Source organism: Propithecus coquereli, unplaced genomic scaffold, assembly GCF_000956105.1.
Source record: "Propithecus coquereli isolate 6110/MARCELLA unplaced genomic scaffold, Pcoq_1.0 Scaffold10, whole genome shotgun sequence".
Classification (NCBI taxonomy): domain Eukaryota; kingdom Metazoa; phylum Chordata; class Mammalia; order Primates; family Indriidae; genus Propithecus; species Propithecus coquereli.
The window spans coordinates 3143816-3169664 of NW_012133858.1; the positions used below are offsets into that span (position 1 = coordinate 3143816).

At 41.7% G+C, this 25849-nt stretch overlaps 1 protein-coding gene across 1 annotated transcript; it reads right to left on the reverse strand.

Moving 5' to 3' along the window:
* Positions 1–674: 674 nt before the first annotated feature.
* HCLS1 (hematopoietic cell-specific Lyn substrate 1) lies at positions 675–25489 on the reverse strand. The gene is made up of 14 exons (XM_012641655.1): positions 25365–25489; positions 22777–22860; positions 22109–22182; positions 13640–13769; positions 12674–12784; positions 10801–10855; positions 5068–5178; positions 4274–4329; positions 3598–3667; positions 2807–3018; positions 2337–2441; positions 1593–1800; positions 1375–1440; positions 675–1269 (listed from the first exon to the last, which is right to left on the reverse strand). The coding sequence occupies exons 2-14, from the start codon at positions 22858–22860 to the stop codon at positions 1133–1135; spliced, it is 1419 nt and encodes a 472-aa protein (XP_012497109.1). The 5' UTR covers positions 25365–25489; the 3' UTR covers positions 675–1132.
* Positions 25490–25849: the final 360 nt, after the last annotated feature.

A 25849-nucleotide genomic window follows, 5' to 3' on the forward strand; every position in this document is an offset into this window, starting at 1 on the left:
GCTTGCAGCTGGGATAAACCCAGCTTGCCCTGGTCTCTCACTCTCACCCTGTTGTGCTTGGTGATGCACCTTCTGCCTGTCACTGGCTGCCCAATGTACTTGCCTCTTTTCTTATCTGCCTCAGCCCTGGACCACACAGATGTGCGTCCTCCATCCACCCTCTCTCCTGGCCACTGAGTTCAGTCCAGCTATAAGGAAGCCTGGACTCTCTTGAGCAGAGGTCACTGTCTCTGGCTTCAAATCCTCTTACACCCCACCCAAGTTTATTTTCCTCTAGCTTTAGTCTTCTCTGTTCACTGAACCTCCCCTTTCCTTCTTCCCATCCCTTAATCACAAATCTCCATGTCCTAAAAAATGTGGTCATTACTCCCAGGCCAAAGGTAGCTGGCCTCCCACAACTGCTAAAGTCAGTAGAAGCTGAACTGCTTTAATGCAGAAACCAACTGGCCCTCTCTTAGCCCACCTTACTGCCACTCCTCAAGCTGGTCTGTTTTGGACTGGATCGAAAGTGCAGTCTATGAACAAGGCCTAGCCCTTGACATCCAGGCTGCAGGGGCGTAGGAAGGGGGAAGAGGAAGTCTTCTGCATGTGCCTGGAAGAGGGAAGGAGAATTGGAGCCAAGGAGAGTCGGGGCCCTTTTTGCTGCACAAAAAGTACTATTTACCTCAGCACAGAGGTGAGCCATAGTCCCACTTTATTTCCAATTTTAGGACTGAGCAGAGAGAAGGTTCAGAGATATGTCTGCAGGGAAGGAAGGTGGGCAAACAGCATAACCAGGTAAACCAGGCAATCTAGACACACCCTTCCCAGGTAAGCAAACCAGGAAGCCGGGAGAGCACTAGGTTGGAGAGCAGAGTATGGGGGGATAGGGGGTATTCGTGGGGAAGGAGGCAGGACCCCAAGACACATGTCCGTGAGCTCATTCAGGGGAGAGAGGATGCTGAGGGGAAGGAGACCCCTTCTTCATGTAGTCTCTGCCCCAAGCCTTTAATGGAACGGGAGAGGGAAGCATGTTCAGAGCCTCAGGCAACCATACATCTTGTTAGACACTCGCAGCAGGAACAGGGAGAGGGTGGTGGCAGAGCCACTTTGGACATGGGAAGTCACAGTTGCAGTAGACAGAAAGGGCCAGTCACTGGAGGAGCTTGACATAATTTGCAGGGAAGAGTCCGAAGTGGCCATGACAACGCCCCCGCCACCAGCCCTCATCCACCATCTCGATGTCAGTGATGACGTCATCCGGATCAAAGGAAAGCTCGTCACTTCCCTCTGCGGAGGAAGTTGAGGGGATGTTAGGACGGCCAGATGCGAATCCCTCCATCCCCATGTTCCCCCATCTCCAGGCACCAGGCCCCTCAGGCCACTCCAACCTACCTCCTTGGTAGTCATACAGGGCCACAGCTGAGATGCCCATGGCCCCAGCCAGGCAGCCTGATGATCCTGTAGAGCGAGAAATATGAACTTGGTCTCACCACCATGGAGAAGGCAAACAGAGGCCGATCCCGCTGTGCAATGGAGAAATTCTTCTTCTTCTTACCCACCTCCCCCAGGCCTGTCCAAATTCAGGAGCTGGTGCTTCTCCCACCACTCACCAGCCTCAGGCTCGAGCACATCCTCATAGTCCCCTTCTGCGTCATCAACCTGCACGTGCCTGTCCATCTCCTCAACATCCTCATAGTCATTCTCGGGCTCAGGCTCAGGCTCAGGCTCAGGCTCAGGCGCTGCTTCATACACTGGCTCTTCCTCCACCTGGAGGCCTTCCGGAGTCCTAGGGGGCAGAGCTGGGGGCTCCTCATTGTCCTGGGAAGAGACAGCATGGAGCAGGGTGACCTCCACTCACCAGGAGGATGCAAGCAGTCTCAGTGGAGTATTGCTAAAACCCTTCACCCCCCCACCCGCCTCCTCTACCCTTCACCCCCCCACCCGCCTCCTCTACCCTCCACGCTTGCCTCCACCTACAGCCCCTGGGGAACACAGTCTCATCCATCCTTGTTTCTCAATCTCCTCGACCCTCACACACTCAAAACACCTACCCAGAGCTGGTGGGAGGGGAACGTAAAAGGTCAGGGTGGGGAGGAGTGGAAGGCAAGTCAGATTCCTTGGAAGACCAGGAAGACATTGAAGCAAAAGCGTATTGTTGAGTGAGATACCACAGCCGGGATAACCAACTGTCCTAGTTTGCCCAGGACTGAAGAGTTGCCCAGAATGTGGGACTTCCAGTGCTAAGACCAGGAGAGGTCCAGGCAAACCAGCATGGTTGGTCCCTGTATACAGTTCACCTTGCTAAGACTCCAGGAGATGGGGTGGGGGCACAGAATATTTGCGGCTCTGCTTACCTCTGGGGAATTCTGCCTCATGAGCAGCGGGGGCATTGGTTGTTCCCTGCAGGTTCTCACAGGGTCAGGCTCTGATGACGGATGGCTCCCTGCTGGAGGCCAGGCCTGTGGAGAATGAAGCATCTCCCAAGTAGGTAAACCTGCATCTTCACACTTATACTTACCAGCAACACCCCCTCCTGCTCTCCGCCAGCTCACATGGAACTCAGCCCTCAAGATTAGTTCCTGCAGCAATGACTGGCTGTCCTGGCTGGTGACTGGCCTTTTGTTGTACTACATAAATCTTGGGGTTTTTTTCTAGTATATAAGGCCTAACTTCAGCCAAACTGAAACCTTCCTAAAGACAGAGATAGCAGACTGCCTAACACAGGGGAGGCCTTCGCCTCATTTTCTGCCAGTGCTTTGCAACTCTTAGGCTCCTGTCTGGGCAAGAGATCTTGGCTGTGGATCCCGGCGGGCAAGGCACTCACCTCGGAGGAGATTTTCTTGGGCAGTGGGGCTGGCACCTCTGGCTCTTCCACAGGCACCACCGGCGGCTGAGCCTCATGGCTCATCTTTACCACAGCCTTTCGCTCCTGCTGCCGTCTGGCCACCTGCTGTGCCTTCTCCTCTTCCTCCCGCTTCCTCTTCTCCTCAGCCATGGACTCAAATTTTGCCTTCAGCCCACGGGCACCACTAGAAGCTGCAGACACAAGCAAGATGAATTGGGGTTGTCTTGGATTGGGGGCTGGGGAAGGGGCAGAGCTTGAGGGAAGAAGAGGAATCGGTTTAACATCCAGGAGGAGAGAAGATGGGAAGGGAACTCATGGAGGGAAGGTGGAGGGGTACTGATGGCGGAACAGGGGGATTAGAGAAGGATGGAGTGGCCCTGAAGCCTAGATTTCCATATGGCCAGGCTGTGCAACCTCAGCCTCTTGTCCTTTCTGAATTATAAGCCTTGGTCCCCTAGCCAGCATCCTTCCCTGTCCATGTTCCTTAAATCTGTGTGCCTTTAGCCACCACCCACCCTCACCCCCTATCCACACTCCCATCCCTATGCAGCCTCCCCAGCAACGCCCCCATTCCTCCCCCAGTGCCACTCCATCTCTCTATCCCCACGACCTGGTTTTTCTAGGAGACATAATCTGGGAATATGAGGGTAGACATCAAGTCCACCTCAGCCAATCTCAGTAGCTAAAGGAATGGAGGAGATCAACTGGGAGGGAAAAGAATATGAAGAAAGGATTGCGGAGCACAGAGAGAGGGAATCATGGAGACTCACCAGCTTCTGTGGGTGTCGTCTTCTGATAAGCCGTGGTCGGGGCCTCCATTTCATTGAAGCTGGCAGCGCTCTGCAGTAGGAGAACGGCATGTGGGGGGAGGGGCAGGGCAGTAGAGACCTGAGACAGTGTTGGGGATTGGGGTTGCTGTAGGCAGTATCCCCAACCATCTGATGCTCAACGGCTGGACAGGGTACTCCAAAATTGTTTTGTGGTAGAGAGAGGGGTTAAGAAGTTCCAAACTGGTGGGCTCAGTTCCCCTTTTTGAAAGCTTGGTGTACTTAGAATCTCATGTCTCCAAGCCCAGTTGCCTAGAATATAGCAGGGAACCTGGCCAATGCATGGGGAGGACCAGGACATGGAGTAGGAAGAGACTGAGATTAAGCAATGCCAAGCAATCAATGAAATTTTAAGTCTGACATCACCTTTCCCTGGGCTTTCTCTCTCTCCATCTCTCTCTGCCTCTCTCCACTCTCCTCAGTTAAGGCTCAGGCTTTGGAGGACATACCCATTAGATGCTGAGGGCAGTCAATGGGGAGTGAAGGACACCATCAGGACGGGCTCAGGAAACCCACAACCACTGGCCCTTCCTTCTCCCAGCTGTGCCTTTCACTTTTCTCTGTGCACCTCCCTAAACTTAGGGGACTCCTCTCAGAACATTAGTGTCTGGTGCTTTACCTTATCCACTCGATCCTTCTGAATTCCATACTGGCCACCAAATCCCTTGGCATAATCTGCAGGACAGAAAGTTCTGAGAGTCATAACAGGAGATTAAAATGCTGGGAATGGGTGGGGAGAAGGATCAATGGGAAGAAAGACCAGAAGACAGGAATGCGGAAAACGGAGGGGTGTAGGAGGAAATGTGAGAATCAGAGGATAAAGAGAGGCATGGATAGGAAGAGAAGGAAAAGGATGGGGAGAAAAAAAGTTGTGAGAGAATGGAGAAGAGAGAGATGGAAAGAGGGAAACAAAAAGAGATGTGACAGACAAAGGGAAATGTAAAAGAAATAGGAAAAAGTCAGGAGAGTCTTCTAGCCATCCCTGTGTGTCCCAGGGAAGCAGTAGACTGCTCTATCCTCTGTGAGGCACAGGGGCTCATAAGACTTATAGCCTAGCCACCCTCCAGCCACCACCCAGCCTGTCTGTCTTCATCCCTTCCACAACGACCCCTTCTCATTGTCCTCCTTCCCCTGCCCTGCTCTTAATCCTGCTGTTTTCCTCTCCATCTCTCCTGGTCTCCCCTCACCCAGCCACCCACCCACACACCTACACACGCACACACACACACACACACACACACACACACACACTTGCTGTCCACGCCACCACCTGCACTGCACATCTGCCCCTCTGTATTCTGAGCCCCTGTGCCAGCTTCCAGAAAGGAAGAAGCAGAGCCCTGTGTTAACCAGCATCCTTCTCTGTCCACATACCTTAAATCTGTGACCTTCCTCTTCCCAGCGCCAACTCACCTTTCTGGGACTCATGTTTCTCTGTCTCTCCCTTGTAGTCATATCCCAGAGCTGCTTTGTCCTGTTTATCCTTCTCAACCCCATAACGGCCACCAAAGCCACGAGAGTAATCTACGGTTGAAGAAGTAATCATGAGAGCCCACACTTAGCCTCCAGCCCACAGGGCAGTGCTGGAGAAGAGCGATCAGGAGGAATGGTGCAGGGCGTCAGGGGCCTGAGAATAGAGCAGGGCTTGAATACAGGTGAATTAAAGAGAAGCAGTGTCCTAAGTCACCTTTAATTGAACACTGCTCACTCTTTTCCTCTTCCTTTCCTCTCTCACTTCTATCCCAAGATGAAAAGATCATTTCAATTTTCTTCCTTCTTCTCCAAGGAAGAGGAAGTATGGAGAGTGTGAGGAGAGATTTTCAGGAAAAAAAAAAAAAGAGGCAGATATATGTGAAATATATGCATTTTCTTGACTTCTACATAAGCACATAGAAATGTCAGCTAAAATGTAACAATTTCTTTTATAAACAGTAAAGCTCAAAAGAAAAGAAGGAAAAAATGCTGGCTCCAGAAACAAATAAGTGAATCAAAGCTCTGTGTATGAGGGTAATTATGTGCAGATATCACAGAAAAACCAAGGGCATTGTATTAATAAGTTCCAAATGTAGTGAATAGTGATTAGGATCTAGGATCTGAGATTCTAATTTCTATATAAGAACAAGGTGGGGAACTAGGCAGCTTGAGATTAACCTCTGCCCATTCCTATATAAGAGTTCTAGAAAAATTCTGCTTACTTCTTCAGGGAAGCGGTGAGGAGGCTTATAGTCTGTTTAACATTTGATAGGGGAAAAGTTTACCTGTGAGACTTGGAAACTCCAAGGCTACACCTGAGTATGGAATGCAAATGCCAAATTTTTTCCTACTTATATAATTTGGGAATTCTATTCTGAGAAATTATCTTAAATACTGATCCAGAAAAATATATATCATGGAAAGAGTGAGCATAAGAAAGATGGCTTGGAGTCCGGGTGCAGTGTCTCATGCCTGTAATCCCAGCACTTTGGAAGATTGAGGCAAGAAGATTGCTTGAGCCCAGGAGTTGGGAGGCTACAGTGAGTTAGGATGACACCACAGCACTCTAGCCCAGACAACAGAGCAAGACCCTGTCTCAAAAAAAAAAAAAGAAAGAAACATAGCATGGATATGGGACAAAGTGACCTCAAAACAAAATGCATTGAAGAGACAAGAGAGACATAACACAAGGTAACACAAAGATATAAGAATAATTCAGGCCGGGCGCGGTGGCTCATGCCTGTAATCCTAGCACTCTGGGAGGCCGAGGCGGGCGGATTGTTTGAGCTCAGGAGTTCGAAACCAGCCTGAGCAAGAGCGAGACCCCGTCTCTACTAAAAATAGAAAGAAATTAATCGGACAATTAAAAATATATAGAAAAAACTAGCCGGGCATGGTGGTGCATGCCTGTAGTCCCAGCTACTCGGGAGGCTGAGGCAGGAGGATCGCTTGAGCCCAGGAGTTTGAGGTTGCTGTGAGCTAAGATGACGCCACGGCACTCTAGCCCAGGCAACACAGTGAGACTCTGTCTCAAAAAAAAAGAATAATTCATCATTCATCAGGAATATATATGCTGGTATAAACCTATTAACAGAATCAAAATTCATGAGCAAACACTGACAGATGTAGAAAGAGGAACAGACAAATCCATAATCATTGTTGAACACTCTTCTCTCATTAATGGATAGAAATTTTGGACAAAAAGGAATAAGTAAAATTATAGGAGATCCAAACAACATTATCAACTAATAAGACCTAACTGACTGTTATAGAACACTATACCTAAACACTATAGAATATACTTTTTTTATGCACATAGAACATTCACTAAAATAGACCATGTGCTGATCCATACAGTAAGTCTAAATACATTTCAAAAGATTGAAATATTACAGATCTTATTCTGATCACAATAGAATTAAATTAGAAGTCAACAGCAATAAAATTATCTAGAAAATTTCCCCAATACTTAGAAAGTAAATAACACACTTTTAAATAACCCATGGGTCAAAGAAGTAATTACAAAGCAAATGAGAAAATATTCTGAACTGAATGAAAATTAAAACACATATGACATTTATTGAATGTAACAAAAGCAGTGTTTCGAGGGAAATGTGTAGTTTTGTAAGTGCCCACATAGGAAAAAAATGCTTAAAGTCAATTATCTAAATTTCTACCTTATGAAGTTAGAAAAATTTTTTCATATGTTTGTTAGCCATTTGTTTATCTTCTTCTGAAAAATATCTGTTCATGTCTTTTGCCCACTTTTTAATGGGGTTATTTGGTTTTTTCCTTGCTAATTTGTTTGAGTTCCTTGTAGATTCTGAATATTAGTTTTTTGTCAGATGTATAGTTTGTGGGATACGGGAGAATATTTTCTCCCATTCTTTAGGTTGTCTATTTACTTTGTTGGTTATTTCTTTTACTGTGTAGAATCTTTTCAGTTAAGTCACATTTATTTATTTTTATTTTTATTGTATTATATTTGCTTTTGAGGTCTTAGTCATAAATTCTTTGCCTAGGCCAATGTCCAGAAGAATTTTTCTTAAGTTTTCTTTTTTTTTTTTCCTAAGTTTTCTTCTAGGTTTTTATGGTGTCAGGTCTTACACTTAAGTCTTTAATCCATCTTGAGCTAACTTTTGTATATGGTAGGAGAGAGGGATCCAGTTTTGTTCTGCATTTGGCTATCCAATTTTCCCAGCACCATTTATTGAACAGTATGTCCTTTCCCCAGTGTATGTTTTTGTCTACTTTGTTGAAAATCAGTTGATTATAGGTATACGGTTTTATTTCTGGGTTCTCTATTCTGTGCCTTTGAACTATGTGTCTACTTTTATACAAATGTCCAACAAACATATGAAAAAATGTTCAGAATCACTAATCATCATAGAAATGCAAATTAAAACCACAATGAGATAACACCTTACTCCTGTCAGAATAGCCATTATAAAAAAGTAAAAAACTATAGATGTTAGTGTGGATATGGTGAAAAGGGAATGCTTATACACTGTTGGTGGGAATGTAAATTAGTATAACCTTTACGGAAAACAGTACGGGAGATTCCTCAAAGAACTAAAAGTAGACCTACCATTCGATCCTGCAATCCCACTACTGGGCTGTCTACCCAAAGGAAAAGAAGTCATTACATCAAAAAGACACCTGCACTCATATGTTTATCACAGCACAATTCACAACTGCAAACATATGGAATCAGCCTAAGTGCCCATCAACTGATGACTGGACAAAGAAAGTGTGGTACATATATACCATGGAGCACTACTCAGCCATAAAAAAGAATGAAAAAATGTCTTTCACAACAACTTGGATGGAATTGGAGATCATTATCCTAAGTATTTTGGAAATGGAGGAACAAATACCACATGCATTTACTTATAAGTGGGAGCTGAATAATGGGTATACATGGTCATACAGAGTGGCAAAACAGTCTTTGGAGACTCAGAAGAGGGGAGGGTGGGAAGAGGTTGAGGGATCAAAAAATGATCTGTTGAGTGCAATGTATACTGTTCAGATGATGGGTACACTAAAAGCCCTGACTTCACCACTATACAATTCATTCATCTATCAAAAAACCACTTTTATCCCCTAAATCTATTAAGAAAAATAAATAAATCAATAAAACCATGGTAGAATCACACACTAATAGAGATTATGTCAGGAAAGTAAAATCACCTATATTGTTACCACAAAATAAAAGCTAGAAAAAGAACAAATTTAACCAACATTAAGTAGGAGGAAAAATAATAAGCAGAAACCAATACATTTTTTAAACTAGGTAAATAATGAAGAAAATTAGCAATGCCAAAACCTAGTTCTTTGAAAAGAATAATAAATTTGATGAACTTCTAGTAAGAATAATCAATTAAAAGGAGAAAAAAACACAAATAGACAATATCAGAAATGAAAGTGGGCATTTCATATTACCACAAATCTTACAGAGGTTAAAAAGAAAATAAGAGAATACTATAAATGAATTTATGCCATTAAATTTGACAACATAAATAAAATGGACAAATTCCTTGAAAAGCACAACATACCATAAGTAACTTAAGGAAAAATAGAAAGACTTGAACTCAATGGGGAAAAAAACATAAAGAAAAAAAATGGTTCATTTCTATTAAGACTTCTAGAACTCGGCCAGAAGTAAAGACAAAATTTCTCTCTATGGGGCACTTACTAAACCCAGGGCACATGAAACTCCCATAAAACAAATATCCCTCTTCCACACTTAAATAAGTTTACAAATAAAAATTACAAACCATCAAGGAAATAAATAGCCATAAGGGAAAGCAGATTAATCCAACAGAAGAACTGGCACACCCCAAAGCTGCAAATAATATAAAATATGAAAGAAACAATAAAATAAATATTTTTAAAATAACTAAAGAGCTTAAAGAAGGGGGGCAGGGAACCATGATAAAAGCAATAAAACATTATAGAAAAAGAATCGGCAGATTTGCAGCAGAACCAAAGGAAACTTCCAGAAATAAAAATATGTGAAAGAAAACTGAAAATGTAATGGACAGCTTAAACAATAATTGATATGGCTGAAGGGAGAAGTAGTGAACTTAGCCTAGATCCAAAGGAATTACCCAGAATGCAGCACAGGGAGATAAAGAGATAGGAATAGAGAAGAGAAATTAAGAGACATCAAGAAGAGAATGAGACGGTCTAATACACATTTATTACAAGTTCAAGAAGAAGGAATAAAAGAGAAGAGAGGAGACACACAATTCAAAGAGAAAATATGTGAGAACTTTCCACATTGAAAGTCACATCTGAGGTTCAAGAGGAGTGATAAGTCTCATATAGGAGAATAAAAATAGATGTAACACCTAGACACATCTTAATAATACTGCAGAATATCAGACCAAAAGAAAATCTTTAATAATAATAAAAAAAGATAAATGAGATGTGTTACTTACAAAGAAATGATAATTAGTCTGACACAAGAGAGATGTCAGAGACAATGAAATAATACCTTCATAGTGATGAAGGGATAACAACAATGAAGAATAATGCAAAATAAAGACATTGTTCAATGACTGGGAGTTCTTTCACAGACTCCACGAAAGAATCATCAAAGGATATATTTTAGCAAGAAGGAATTAGAGCAGCAAAGAGGAAACAAGGCAATACAATGAACAATGTTGAGCTAGGAAACTGATAAATATGTTGGTCAATTTAAATATGCATTTTCTAAGTAATAATAATGATTAATTTTGTGGGATTTAAGAACAAGATAGAACTAATATACTGAACAATAATAATATTGTTGGTAGAAAAAAATGTAGTTAAAATAGTCTAAATTTCCTATATTATTCAGAAAAAGACAGTGATTAATTTTAAATTTAAGGCAAAGATGTATGCTAAAACTTAGAGACAACCTCCTAAAATAAAGGAGTAGAAGGAGAAGAGTACTTTATTTTCAATTCATTAGAGCAAAAAGAGGGATTTAACAAAAATTGATCAATATCATAGAAAGCAATAAAGGAGAAAGAAAGAAGCAACTACACACTTGGATTAAAAACTAAATAAAATAGAGGGGAGCTGGGTCATGGGACTCAAGGGAGCTGATGGCAGCTGTTGGAAAATGAAGTCTTAGCAGAGGAGGTGGCCAGTCAGGTTGCGGAGGCCGAAGCACAGGGTCCTCACCTTTCTGAGATGTGTGTTTCTCTACTTCTCCTTTATAATCAAAGCCAACTGCTGACTACAGAGAGGAGGAGAGAGAATGGGTTAGTCCGAGGTGACGATATTTCCCCTCCCGACTTGCTGTTACTGCCAGCTCTGCCCCAGCGGTAGTTTATAGCGCCTTGGGGCTGAGTATGGAGGTTTAATGCAGAACAGGCTGGTGTGGCTGGATGCGGTGTGCCGCAGAGCCATGAACGTGGGCTCTGGACACAGACGGTTCTAGATTCAGACCCCACCACCCCTGCTTACAATTGTTGAACTTTAGGCATGGTCCTTGATAATTACTGTGGCCCAGTCCTTTCAAATATAAAATGAAGAGAGGCATTACCTATCTCAACTGTAAAATGAGAGAAATGATCCCTCTTCCTCTGGGATATTACAAGAACTAAAGGGGACAAGGTATATAAAGTGTCTGTATCAAGTCACTCACTCAATTAGTGCTTTTCTTCCTAATTAATCCTCACAAAACTAAGGGAGAATAGCTAGAAAAGTGCTTTATAAACTATAAAGCACTATGTTCATGTAAGAAAAGACAATATGCTATTCCCAGTTGATTATACTGTGTCTCTTCTCTTTCCTTACTCAGCAGTAGAAACACAAAGATGTGGATTTTGTTGGCAGAGGAGCAACCGGGAGGGTCTGGATCCTAGCTGACTCCAGGACTGGAGATGTTGGCCCAACACCTAACATCACCATGGAGCTTCGTTCCCATTTGCTCAGTAACTATGGGTCTCTAACCAAGTCTGGGTTTTGTATCTTAAGAGCTAATGAGTACGCATTGTTTCTTGATTTACATGACACACTGTTTAGGTGAGTCCGTTTGGGGCTCTGTGAGCAGAAGATATAACAATAAGAGATTAAGCAAAGGTAGGCAGAAGAGGGGCCAAGATGGAACCAGAAATTCCATCCTGATTATAAAATATTGCATGCGCCACATTCCATGGTTGCATTTAAAATGTACCTTCTGCATTTTTCCTTTCCTTCACAGTATGTTTTCAACTTTCCTGGTCTTGCTTTTTTTCTGGTTTTTCCCCCCGCTACAATATGAACAATTAACATTCTAAAACTTAGCTTTAAGGACTCCTGCCCACCTAATTAGCAATGCTGGTTAAAAAAAGAAAATCTCAGCTGGCTGTGAAGGAGATGTCCTCTCTCTATGTGCAGCTTCAGGGGAAGAGGCATCATTCTGCACCATAAAAAATGAGTTCAAAGAATCTGATTTATTAAAGGTGTGGAACTAAGAACATCAATGAGTCATCCATCTCACTCTCCTGTCGACTGTATGATGCTGTAATCATCCTGCTTTTTTTTCTCTTTAAAAACATTTTTTTTTTTTGTATAAAGGAGCCTTTAGAAACACCCAGCTTCTAAGATTGTTGCTAAATCTTGTGAAAAGTAATCTTTGCCTTCTAAAAACATTGTAATCCTAATAAGTTGTTTTACTTGATTTTTTGCTGCCATGGTAATAATATTTAAACAGACATCTCTGTTTTCCTGAAAGGCATGAATATTTATAAGGTTGTGATGTTAAGCCAAAAGAGGAGCTTTGAAATTCTCTTTTCTCTCTTCATGCATACAGGTATGATAAAAACTAATAGCTTGAGGAATTCCTTATTCAAACAGAGAGTTTGAGAGTCTCTGCCTTATTTAAATGAATGCCTTTCAGTTCAGCATGTGGGCACCAACATTGGCGCCAAGGAACTAGCTGAGGGAGCTCGTGGAGCTGGGTCCTCATAGCATCCACTGTCAGCAAAGAAGCATGAGTGTCCATAAGGGGTGAGTGTTGATAAGTCTCACATGATTTGAGGCAGGTGGTGCGGGGAGAGTTGTCACTTACCTTGTCTGCCCTGTCCCTCTGAACTCCATATTTGCCCCCAAAGCCTTTGGCAGCATCAGTCTGAGAAGAGTGTTTCTCCACCTCAGCAACATACTCATGGCCCACAGCACTCTGAGAAAAATCAAGGACAGGGCGAGTGAAAAGATAACAATGACCTTGACAAAAATACAGAGATGGAATGGGATGTAAGAATACAAGAAATTCCATTCCGGGTCAGACCCATAGCTTCTGACAGTGGTGCCGAGGAATACGTGACGGGAGAGCAAGATGACTTTTTCTGGAGGTTTGCACATCCCTGATTCTTTTTTAATGCCACTAGGCAGCCATTGTTCCCAACACTCACATAGGATGGGCTGGGAGCCAGAGGATAGAGACTAGGTAGACAGAGCAGTGTTTAAACTAGAAACAAAAAGAGAGCTAAAATAAGGCTGTTGTGCAGCAAAACAGAAATAGGGGTAATATGAGGGAGAGACCAAGGGGACTGACTGGATACCATAGCTCAGATTGAGTATTTTGCTAGAACAGCCAGATACTTTTGTTCTAGATCTTTGCTCCTACATGGCCATCAACGTTTGGAAGTGAATTCTGAACTTTTACACAATATGTAATTTATAATATATACACAAAAAGATCACTAAATACAGAGTAATGAAAATAATAAGAGAAGTTGCAACATAGACATAATACACAAATATTTAAAAGCAGGAAATGATTTTAAAACATATTTTTCCCTTCTCCACTTTTGCTCCCTGGCTGCAACAGGCCAGCTGTTCTAATATCTGGACTTCTGCTTTCTGCCATTTATAGCTTATGTGTTGAGATCAGAAAAAAATGATATGAATAATATGTTGTTCTATTTTGAGCCCAAATGAATACTATGCTTTTGAACAAATTTTAAGACATAAAACCAATAAATGAGTCAATTTGTATTTTTTTTTTAAAGAAAATCTCTCTCTTTTGACTTACCTTGTCCATTCGGTCTCTTTCTACTCCAAACCGACCTCCGTAGCCATGGGAGGCTTTGGGCCCTGATTCCATCTCTTTCTTCTTGAGAACATCGTGTTCCTCTGACACTTTGTTCCTGAGCTGGTGAATACTGGAAAAAACCACATGACCGAGACTCATCTAGCACAGGAGGTTAACAAACTCACCTTTCCCCAAAAATAGAAATCTTGAGGTTTGCTCTGTTTATTTTTAGCAAAACCATGAACCCCAAAATATACCAATGTTGGGTCTGGAAGTAAGAGATCAGCCTAGAGCTTGATTTAAACTCTCCATAGGCCAATAGTGTAATATTTCCTCTAGTCTGTTATTTTGCACACTAAAATGATCTTCTAATCTTTAGCCCCATTTTTCATGTTCCTAAATATTAGAAGACAATGACACTTATAGTCTAATAACTGGAAAGTTATTTTCTTCTCTGAATAGACCTGCTTTCTATCAGTGATGAACTGTTTTCAAGAAGCATAAAAATATTCATATACCATTGGATCTATACATTCTAGTCCTAGAAGTCTACCCCAGGAAAATAATTTTAAATATGACAAAACTTAATGTCTAATGATATTCACTGAAACATTGTATATAATAGCAAGAACCAAGAAACAACCCATATGACAAATAATTGGATAATAGTTAGGTAAATTGAAATATTACCTTTCATTTGCATATTAGGAAGTGGGTTAAAAATGATGCTCATAAAAACATAGCACTGGAGAAATGTATTTATACACTATTTTGTATGCTTTTTGGTCAAGAATTAATATCCTCTGCCCCCTTCCCCCAGCCTGATATTTCCTAAGAGACACCTAAGTGACAACTCTCCCTGCACCACCCACCTCAAATCATGTGAGACTTGTCAACACTCACCCCTGAATGTAGGCCCATGCTTCTTTGGTGAAAGACAGGCAGTGGATGCTATGGATTCATGTAACTAATGAAAACTAATAAAATTCACTCGTCATTAATTGCTATAACACTTTAAGGCTCAAATAACCTTGATTTGGACATTTCTATCTCTAAGCGAAAGTAACACCAAAAGGAGGCACTCTCTTCCTAACTTCACGCTCACTTCCATTTTTACCGTGAAGGTGACTGCAACGCTTAAGAGGGTAGAGAGACACCTCTGGCAGCCTGTTTGGCCTGAGGACATGAAGTAATAGCTCAGCACCAGCACCAATAATAACAGTCTGGTCTGATACTTGAACACATATATTGGAAACATCTGGGCAAGAGAACCCTAAATAAGAAATTTGACCTCCTACAGTAAGCAATGAAGGTGTAGGGTATTGAGATAGTGATGCTATTGGGACTTCACTAGCTCAGGACAACCAGACACATTGGGTATAGGTAGAATGGCCGACTCACAGCAGAAATTCTCCTCTTTCATGGAAGAATAGATCCATCTGGTGGCCTTGTAGCATAATTCCACTAAAGGTTTTTAAAAGCCTTCTCAGCTTTAGCCACAGTTTATTTTAGAAAGCTGGCTATGAATCAGATGAAATCGAGCTGAGTGCTGGAAGAACTCTCTGTTCCCATGCCTCCTCTAAACCCTCTGGCAGCAGTGAAAGCAGAGATCCTGTGTTGCCAGTTCAACAACACCAACACTTTAGAACTGTCTGTGTCAAAAAATCTGCTTGTACCAAGTACATGTAAATGACTGTCCAGTACTTTCCAACTGAAGTATTTAGATGAAGAATGAAGCAAATGAGGCCAAACATTACTTTCAAATGGGAAAGATGTGCAAAGTTTTAATGAGTACAATGATTGTTGAATGCATCAAACTATATTATAGTTGAAACAAGTTTTTAAAAGGAATTAGAAAATGATACTCAGGCATATCCATCTAATGAATAACAGGAAGGCTAGTCAGAGGGTCATGCCAATAGATGATATAATTTGAATAAAAATGTTGCCAAAGAAAATGAACTTCTTAGATTCTTTAGGATAGGGCTGGAGCCATTCTAAATAAGTTTTAATTATAGCCTTGCTTCATTCAATAAATATTAAACAACTTTTGCATATAAAGTACTGTTAGGCTCTGAGGGCACAAAGATGCTAATATATGGAGATAGTGAGATAGAGAAGAAAACCAAAAATTTTATAATTCAATGTGTTAAGTGTCATAGCAAAGAAACTTTGACACATTAACTCTTAAATGTCTGTTTTAAGTTTTAAAATATTTTGGATTGTTAAACAATGCAGTTTATGAGAACCAAGCAAAATCCAGCACCTTAAAGATGAGCCAAGAGAAAGGACAGACCTTTTGGGTTTTATTGCAAAATTAAAAGTACAAAAGTGAGTTACTTGGACTATAAAGTCTTTATTCACAGATGACATGATCATGTATGTAGAAAATCCTAAAGAGTACACACACATACAGAAACACACACACACACCTCTACTAGAACTATTAAGTGTATTTGATAAGGTCATAGGATACAAGGTCCCTAAAGCAAAATCAATTATATTTTTACATACTAGCCATGACCATTTGGAAATCAAAAGTTAAAAATAAATACCACTTGCAGTCACATGAAATAACTTGAAATATTTTAGGATAAGTTTAACAAAATATGTACAAGATTTGAGCACAGCAAACCATTTCTGCAAGAATTAAAGAAGACCTAAATAAACAGAGAGATATCCCATGTTCATGGATTGGCAAACTCAATATTATTAAAATGTCAGTTCTCCCCAAAATGATCCATAGATCCAATACAATCCCAATCAAAATACCAATAGGCATTTTTGTAGGAATTGACTAGCTGATTCTAAAATGTAAGTGGAAATGTAATGTCCTGGAATAGTAAAAAATTTTGTTTCCTTTTTTAAAAAGGAGAACAAAGTTGAGGACTACTTGATTTTGTGACTTACAAAGCTACAATAATCAATGCAATGTGGTATGCTGTCAGGGTAGACATATAGATCAAGGGAATAGAATAGAGTCCACAAACAGACCCACATATATATGGTTGAAGATGCCAGGTAAGTAAATGGAGAAAGGATACTCTTTTAATGGTGTTGGACACCTAAATATCTATGTGGGAAAAAATGAAACCCAATCTTGACCTTTTACTGTGCACAAAAGTCAACTTGAAATGGATCATAGACTTAAATGTAAAAGTTAAAACTATAAATCCTTTAAAACAAAAACATAGAAGAAAATCTTCACAAATTTGGAATAAGCAAAAATTTCCTAGACACATAAAGCACTAACCACAAAAATTTTTGATAAATTATACTTCATCATAATTGAAGTCTTCTGCTTTTCAAAAAATGTCATTAATAAAATGAAAAAGCAAGTTACAATCTGGGAGAATGTATCTGTGAAACACATATCTCACAAAAGATTTGTATCCAGAATTTATAAAGAACTTTTAATAACTTATTAAGAAGACAAACAATTCACTTTAAACATACAAAAAAGATTTTAACAGACACTTCAAAATGAAGATACACAAATGACACATGAAAAGACGTGCAATAAAATTAGTCACCAGAGAAACAGAAATTAAAATTACCACATACCTACGAAAATGGTTAAAATTAAAAATACAAAAAATACCAAGTGTTGACAAGGATGTGGAGCAACTGAAACCCATACATTGCTGGTAGAAATGATAAAAAGTAAATTCTTTCTGTAAAACAATTTGACAGTCTCTCAAAAAGTTAAATACATGCTTGTTATATGATTCAGCAATTCTACTTCTAGCTATTTTCTTTTCTTTTTTTTTTTAGAGACAGGGTTACACTGTGTCACCCAGGCTAGAGTGCAGTGATGCAATCATAGCTCTCTATAACCTCAAACTCCTAGGCTCAAGAGATCCTCCCACCTCAGCCCTCTTAGTAGCTAGGACTATAGGCACACATCACCCACCCAGTTAATTTTTTTAAATTTTTTGAGATGGGAATCTCACTGTGTTGCCCAGGTCTCAAACTCCTGGCCTCAAGCAATCCTCCCACCTCAGCCTCCCAAAGTGCTGGGATTATAGGCATGAGCCACTATGCCCAGCCCATAAGAAGAACAAAAATATATGTCAACAAAAAGATTTGTACCCAAATGTTTGTGGCAGCTTTATTTATAATAGACCCAAGTTGTCAATCACCCAAATGTCCATTGACAAAGTAATGGATAAATCAAATTGTGGCATATCCATACAATGGGACACCACTTGACAATAAAAAAGAACAACAAAAGACTGACACAACACCATGGATAAATCTCAGAAACATTATATTGAGTGAAAGAAGACAAATACAAAAGAGTACATTCTGTATTATATCATTTACATGAAATTCTAGGACAGGCAAAACTAAACTATGGTGACAAATAGCAGATCAGTGTTTACATTTGGCCAGATGTGGGGATGGGGTGTATTGACTGCAAAGAGGCCCAAGGGAACTTTCTGTGGTAATGGAAATACTCTATATCAATATGTTACACATGTATTGTCAAAACTCATCGAACTATTTGCTTATAATGATCACACATCAATAAAGTTGATTTTTGAAAATAAGAAAGTGAATAAAACATTCAATGAAAGACAGACTTTGGGAACTCCTGAAGAGGTTCATGCTTAGGAACACGAATGTAGTACATTATTAAGGCCAAGCTACAAGGTACTTAGTTATTCTAAACAGAAAGAAGCCTTAGGGAAAGGCAATCGCTTAGCTCGTGGAAATTTGCATTCCATGTCAACAAGAGAATTATGGACATGACAACATTATGTTTATTAGACAAAAATAATATGATGTAGCCCAAAGAGTCAGACTGAGCTGAATTCAAATGACTACAAGTTGAGTATCCTTTATCCAAAATGTGTGGGACCATAAGTGTTTCAGATTTCTGATTTTGGAAATTTGCATTTATGTAATGAAATATCTTGGGGATGCGACACAAGTCTAAACAGAAAATTTATCTATGTTTCCTATACACCTTAAACACATGGGCTAAAGGCAATTTAATTCCCTTGGAAATGCTGAAAATCTTTGTGTTGTGTACCTGCGTTTTGACTGCAACATGAGGTCAGGTGTGTAATTTTCTACCTGTGGTATCATGTCACACTCAAAAAGTTTTAGATTTTGGAACATTCGAGATTTCAGATTTTTGGATTAGAGATGCTCAACCTGTATTTGCATATCCTTAGGAAAATTGCTAAACATCCATACATCTGTTTACTTTTCTGTGAAATCAGGATGATAACATCATCAATGATATAGGGTTATTTTGATAATAGCTCAATAAATATTTGCCATTATTCTTATGTTATAGCCATGGCTCTCCACAGCACCCCTTTAAAGTGAACAGGGCTGGTACTATTATCTCCAGTCACCAGTAGGAAATAGGGGCAGAGTGGTGAAATAATCTGCTTCAGCACTGTGGGTCCTGTTATAGAAGAGCTGTGACCAATTCCTAGGGCTCCAGATTCTATTTCAATACTCAACACTACACCATTCTTCATTTCCACTTGGTATAAAATGCCAGCGCACAAGAAAGTGGACAGAGCCGCTGAGGCAGGTATCCTATGGTTAATCTCAGGAAGGATCTAACCTAAAGGCCAACAGGTTTCAGGAAGTACTGAAAGCTATTCTACAGCAGTGCCATTCGACATGTGGTCCATAAGCTGAACTGCTTCTGTTCCACAAGGAAATAAGAATAAAAATTGAGAGAATGTGTTCAGAAACTTTTATAGTAATTTAACATAGTGATTTTATATCTGTCGAATCTAAAAATAAAAATTGTGTTTGTATTTTTTGTCATTTTTTCCATTTGTTTTTCTAAGAATTCAATTTTACTTTATTTTACAAAAATATGATGACAGATTTGAAAATAAAGAAACAAATCTCTGTTCCTTTCCCATAGGTAGTTTAAGAAGTACTGTATAGAGTAATAAGAATTCTTACCTGGTCAAGGGAAAAGCTCCAAAGAAAATGAATGAACAAGAGTAGGGAGAGGAAGGTGGAGGGAAGGGCAATAGCCCTGGAAACCAGACAATTCCTTTACGGAATAGATGAGGGGTGGATAGCATCGTTTGAGCTACTCACTGAACTACCAAACCACTTTTCAAACTAAATTTACTTAAGACAGACCTAAATAAAGACATTGTGGTATGGGGGAAGGTAGTGAGATTTATGAGAACTACAACCACTTCCTTTTCCCGCTTTGAGTCATCTCAGCTCTGCAGCTACTGTTCTCCTCTCCAAGTCCCCCTCCTTTCCAGGGACCTTGGTGCTTCCCATCTGACCTTGAAGATTGGCTGAGCCCACACTAGCCAGAGAGAATCACTAAATGTTGGAGACTTACTGCTGGAAGGTCTCTAGAGGTCTTTTTGATCCAGGTGGGAAAACTGCGAATCAGAGAGGAAAAGTGACTTGTCCAATGTCACCTGGCCTGTTACTGGCAGTGACAAGGCTTTTATACCTCGGTAGCTTAGGTAATGGGAGGTGAGTGAGCTTTTGTGTAAATATCTCCACCACTTGCTCTATCCTATGTGGACTCAGTTAGGTTAACACAGAAATATGCAGGACCACCGAGTTGTATGACTCCCAGGGGCACCAGTCAGAGTCATCTATTAACACATACAGGAGCAGTCCAGGTGAACACCACTTAGGAAGAAGAAAGGCTGTTATCTGCTCACATGTTTATGCTAGGTTTTCAAAAGGAAATCTGATTAAACTAATCTGTACTAACAGAAAAGAGAAATAACACCATTGAGCTGCTAAGAAGTGCTAAGTACTGCGCTAGACGTTGACATACGCGATCCCATTGACTTCTCACCATCTCTCTGCGGGGGAGCTGTTGTTATCCCCATTTCACAAAATAAGCTGAGATTCAGAGAGGTTTTGTGCTCAAGTTCACATTCGTAATAGTGGCAGAGTTGGGAATTGAATCTAAATCTATGTGATATCCAAACTCAAGCCCTTTCCATAAGATCATGGCAGGAATTTAGGGGTCTCCTTAAAATATTCTACTCCTGCCTCCTATACACGAGACAGGCACTGGGAGAGGAAAGGTGCCAAGAGAGTGGGTATCCTCATCTGAACAGTTCCCAGGACACTAGGGCTGAGTGGCCTTTACTTAGAAAAGGAAAAGAGTCTCGATTTTGTTTTTTTGTTTTGTTTTGTTTTGTTTTCTGGGGGGCGGGCGGTATCCGTGAGCCCACAGAAAAGCATCAAAGAAGTTTTCTGAATGACCCTGTTTCATTCTTTTTGTCTCTCTAACTGCTTCAAGAATTGCATGGTTTGTTTAAGAACAATATTCATTACAGCTGCTTGGTTCAAACCATTTATGTCTAACTAGACAACAATGTATTGTTGTCTAATTGAGTATTATCTAATTGTATAAACATCTGTCAGGTTTTTGTAGTGTGTTGTTTGAGCAATGTGGTCACCCACTGACACTTTAAAATCTAAAGCTAAAAACACTGCTGTCAGAGAGTGGAGAAAAAAGTTAAAATTCATCTTAAAACTGTACTAATCTTGCCGTTTTGTGTGTAGTTATTGATTTTTGCTCTTGTTATACTAGTTAGTGTGTCTACCTGGCTACTAATATTTGATATTCTGATACTATCCAAAGCCGGCCATCCTGGTTAGAGGACCCTGAATAGTCCACGGAAGAGAGGAGGGGATCTCTCAATCCAAATATATGCTAAATCCCACAGACATAACTGGATATGTCTATAAATTTCTTTTCTCTTCTGGTATCAGAGGGTTTTGTTTGTTTGTTCCTGGTAAAATGAATATTGGGCTATAATTTTAAAGACCCTTAAACGTTGTTGCCAACGTAGTTTTTATCAACAGGTTTTCCAAGCATCACATTTCTCCATGTTACCATTCACGGCTTCCAACTTCTGTCAAATAGCCAAGTACAAATTTGTATTTTAAAAGTCATTTGGGACAGGTATAGGAGATGATAATATTGTTTTTTTACAGCATTTATTGTGAGTTCTTCACCTTGACATTTTACTGAATTCTTCTTAACCTATATGAAGTCACCCTACATTCTAACCACACATTTACATTTCTGTGAAGAGACAGATGACAAATAGGTGATTGTTAGATAGATAGATGGATAGAAGTATATTAATAGATAGATAAAACCTCAGTATTTGAGCCACTTCCTCTCTGAATCCCTCATGCCTTACTGAAGGAAGGGAGTCAGTTGATACAACAGACCCATTTGGGGAAATAGCAGAGTTATTAGACATAAAATACAGATAATAATAGTGTTGGGGGATAAGAGGAGAGACATGAAATAGACGTACATAGTGACGCACATAGTGGCACACAGGGACAGACTGTAGAAAAAAAGCAAAGATACGTAGACATGAACTACCCTCTCCTTTTCCTTCCTTGCCTCCTCTTAAGTCTCAGAGTTTTCTCTGGGCTCTTTCCATAACCCCGTCCCCCTTCCCCAGTCCTTCTGGCACCTACTTGATGTGCTCTGTGCGTCCAGAGCCCTCGATGGTCTTGGCCCCCCACCGTTGCTCCTTCTCAGAGATGTCATTCTGCAAAAAACAGACAGCACTGAGCAATGAGTGGTGGCAGGAAATGTGCCACACTGAGAGGGGCCACACGACAGACACATGCCCTTTATGTCCCCTGCATCCACTGCCGTCTTCAGTCAAAAGAAGAAGTGTTTATTTATGCTGCTCTTCTGTTTACCTGAACCTGACCTCATACACAGATTAAACTGGCGAGCTCTGAAACTTCCATTCCTCCTCTACATCCTTCACACTTTTCCCCTCAGGTCTCCTACGACGTCTCAATTCCCCCAAATTACACGTGTCAACTCCAAGTCCCGGATCACAGGCCAAAGGAGACCCAGGTTCACCTGCTCCTCACCTTCAGCACAGCCTGCCATAGCCTGTCAATCACACTGGCAGACTCATCCGTGCCTGTCTCCTTCCATCCTCGACACCAGCTGTCACATATGTCCCACTTGTGACAGCCAGCTGTCCTAGAAATCAGTCCCACCATGAGGGCTGTCTCAGTTCCAAAATGTCATTCCCAAGCCTTCTCGAAGGCCCCAGAGTGGCCCAGATGCCCTCCCACCACCACCACCCTCTTCACTGTCCAAGCAAAGCTACTTCCAAACTCACCACAAAGTCAGGATCTGTGTCCCAGTCATCACCCTGGGTCTCCACGGAAACAGATACATCATGCCCCACTACAGACTTCCACATCTGAGGGTGACAGAGGATGGGAATAATTTAGGACAGGAAAGAATTGATGGGAGAGAAACCAAGAGTGCTGAAATCAATGACATAGCAGCCCAATATTTTCTGACACCTTTTCTTTAAAGAAAATATTATAGAAGATGAGGCAAAGCAAGTAAGAGTTTTAGGAAAGCTCTCCTGCTAAGTTGGAGGAGGAGTAGACAGGGGTTTATTCAAGACAAACTGATGAGGCCTGAGCTCACTGTGGTCTGGAGAGAAGTCAGCATGGGTGTAGGTAACACTGAATAACCTAGGATTGTTCACTTGTGTCCAGAGGCCAGCCAGACAGTGGCTTGAAGTAGTAATCAATGAAGGGTGCTACTATATCCCTAAAATTATGGCTTTCTTTCACTCGGACTTTAACACATGACTGTTTTCATAGCTATCAAAGTATACATTGGCCCAGCTCCTGACAGAATGAACATCTACACTCATCCCTCCAACATATTTAACTATATTGGGGATTTTTCCAACCCTCCGCGCAAGTTCTGTCCCATCTCCACTCCGAGACCAGTCACTGCACAGCTATATGAGGTCAGTAGGGACAGTCAGCTGAAATTGCTATACTGAACAGTGCATGGAGAAGCATTATTTTCTGGGAATAATTTATTTATTACTCAATTTTTAAAAACAGTTCAATTATGTTTCTAAAGAAGATTAATGGTTCAAAAATAACATCTAATATATCCCTTATTTGGAACATTAAGACATATTTACTTTTTATCAACTAAATAAATGTTAAAGAAACATATAGAGAACACTGGTTTGAAGGGATGCTAAATTGCTCTTCCTCTGGGACGTCTCCACTGCTCCAGTTTGCCTTGCCAACAGTGCATAAGGAAAGTCACGCAGTCGCTCTGCATTTGTGGGATCCTGGAACTTGGTGTGAAGAGGTGACAATAGACAATGCCCATCTGCTCTGGCGACCACTGAGACTTCTTGACCCTGGCACCACTTGCTAGCTGGCAACGTCCCTGCAACCTTTCCCTCCTCAGACACCTCATCCCCCTGGAGACCTTTCTCCAAGTGCTCCATCAACTCCCAAAGGAGATCCTTTTACAACCGCTGCTAGGGCTCTCCTCTCTCTCCACCTGGGCCGTCGGATTCTCCAGTTTTCTATGTCCACTTGAAAACTCCATCCTTCTCCATGCTCTTTGAACAACCCCTTGAACACCAGCCCAGGGGAAATTTGGGGTAGACTGGTTAAAGAGATGCTGAGGGGACACTGGAGAAGTGCTGACCAAGTCAGCCTAACCGTGACATGAGACCCTGCTGAGAGCAGCTCTGCCTTTCCTGATGCCCGCTTGTGTGGGGGCAGCTACACCAGACCTACGGTCCTGCATCCTTGCAACCCCTCTGTTTCTCATGCCCCGGCTGCTCTGCAACAAAAGGACTTCACAGGGAAAACTGGAAAGGAGAAGTTTCTGAAATAGTCCTGAGCAATAAGGAAGCAATGAGGCCCGATGGTCCCATCCTCTTTCCTGCTGTTCCTCGGAGGCCTCAGCCCGACTCTCCCATAAACCTCCCACCTCCACCCATTTTTGAAATGAAGAGTTTTTGAAACAGGGACAATTTAATATCCCTGACTTTCCAGAAATTGGGAAAGTGAGAGGTCCTATCTAGAGTAGGGGCCAGACAATAATCTGTGAGGAGCCTGGGCTGTCAGGCACGATCGGGGGCCCCATCGTGACGCTGACTTATCCCATCAGTAAAGTACACGGAATGCGAGGACCTGGTGGCCACTCCAGCTCTGGGACTAAGCCTCTGTGGGACCAGGTTAAAGGAAGCAACAGAGTGTGTCCTCATTTGCCAGGTACCAGACTAGGCAATTCACAAATATTAACTTAAATAATTTGGCAAATCACTGATCACCTCTGATTTCCCCAGTGGAAAATAAATGAAGGGGTTAACCTGGCTAATCTACAAAGTCCCCTCCATTTCTGACAGCCTGGGATTCTGTGATCCTACAACCACAGAAACTAGCCCAGCTGAACAATCATGCCTTCACTTGGCCTCCATCAGTACCTGCTTGTCAGCACTAGTGTGCATTAGCGACTACTTCCTGATCTGTTACAAGATGTCCTACGTGGGTTTTGTCTCCCTGCTAGACCATACGCTTTTCAAGGGCAGACTTTGTCTTCATCTCCTGTGATTCTCCTCCCAACTCAGTGCCTAGGAGCAACAGGCCTTAGAGCGGATTGCAGATGGTCAGCAGTAACCAGGCAGCGCTTCGCTTGGGCTAGGGTCCTAGATGGCTGCTGAGCCATGTTTCTTGGGCTCAAGCTTCTTTCCTCTGTTTCCATCCCCGGATGATCATTCTCCACCACCACTCACACCTGGCCTTCTGGCCATAAAAGGTTAAAAGCCTACCAGTGGTGGCCTTGCCCCTCACCAAGGACTAAGAGCCAGGGAGGTTCCCCTTCAACTCTTGCCTTGTGCTCCCCAACTCTCTGGCCGCTCCCAGTACCCACCTCCACCAGCGCGAGCGTCTGCTCTAAGCTGCCGGCTCCTCACGTCCACGCCCGGCTCCCTCTCTGACTGCCACTTCAGCGCAAGAAACTCTGAGCGGCTGCTTCAGTTCCGTATTCAGGTTTTCTGTCATTTCCTGCCGCCCTGTCCTCAGAGCTACTTCCTGAAGTTTGAGTCAGTTCCTTCTGCTTTAGGCACTTAAATTTAAAAAGAATTAAATGTTCCCGTGGCTAGTCTTTTGCAAGGTTTTGAGGGTGAGGGTCATGAAGCAGTCATAGAAAATGCTGCTTTTACCCTGAATTTGTAATCTAGTCAGAGAAACAAACTTTCAACCAGAAAACACCTTAAAGAATGCTGTAGAACAGCACTTGTGTCCTAAATAGGTGGGCAGTTGATAGTGAAGCCATTCAGAGCATTTGCTATGGGCTGTAGTAACCAAGAAGGCTTAATGGAAAACGTGATTTTAAAAAGGAAACTTACTCCTGTA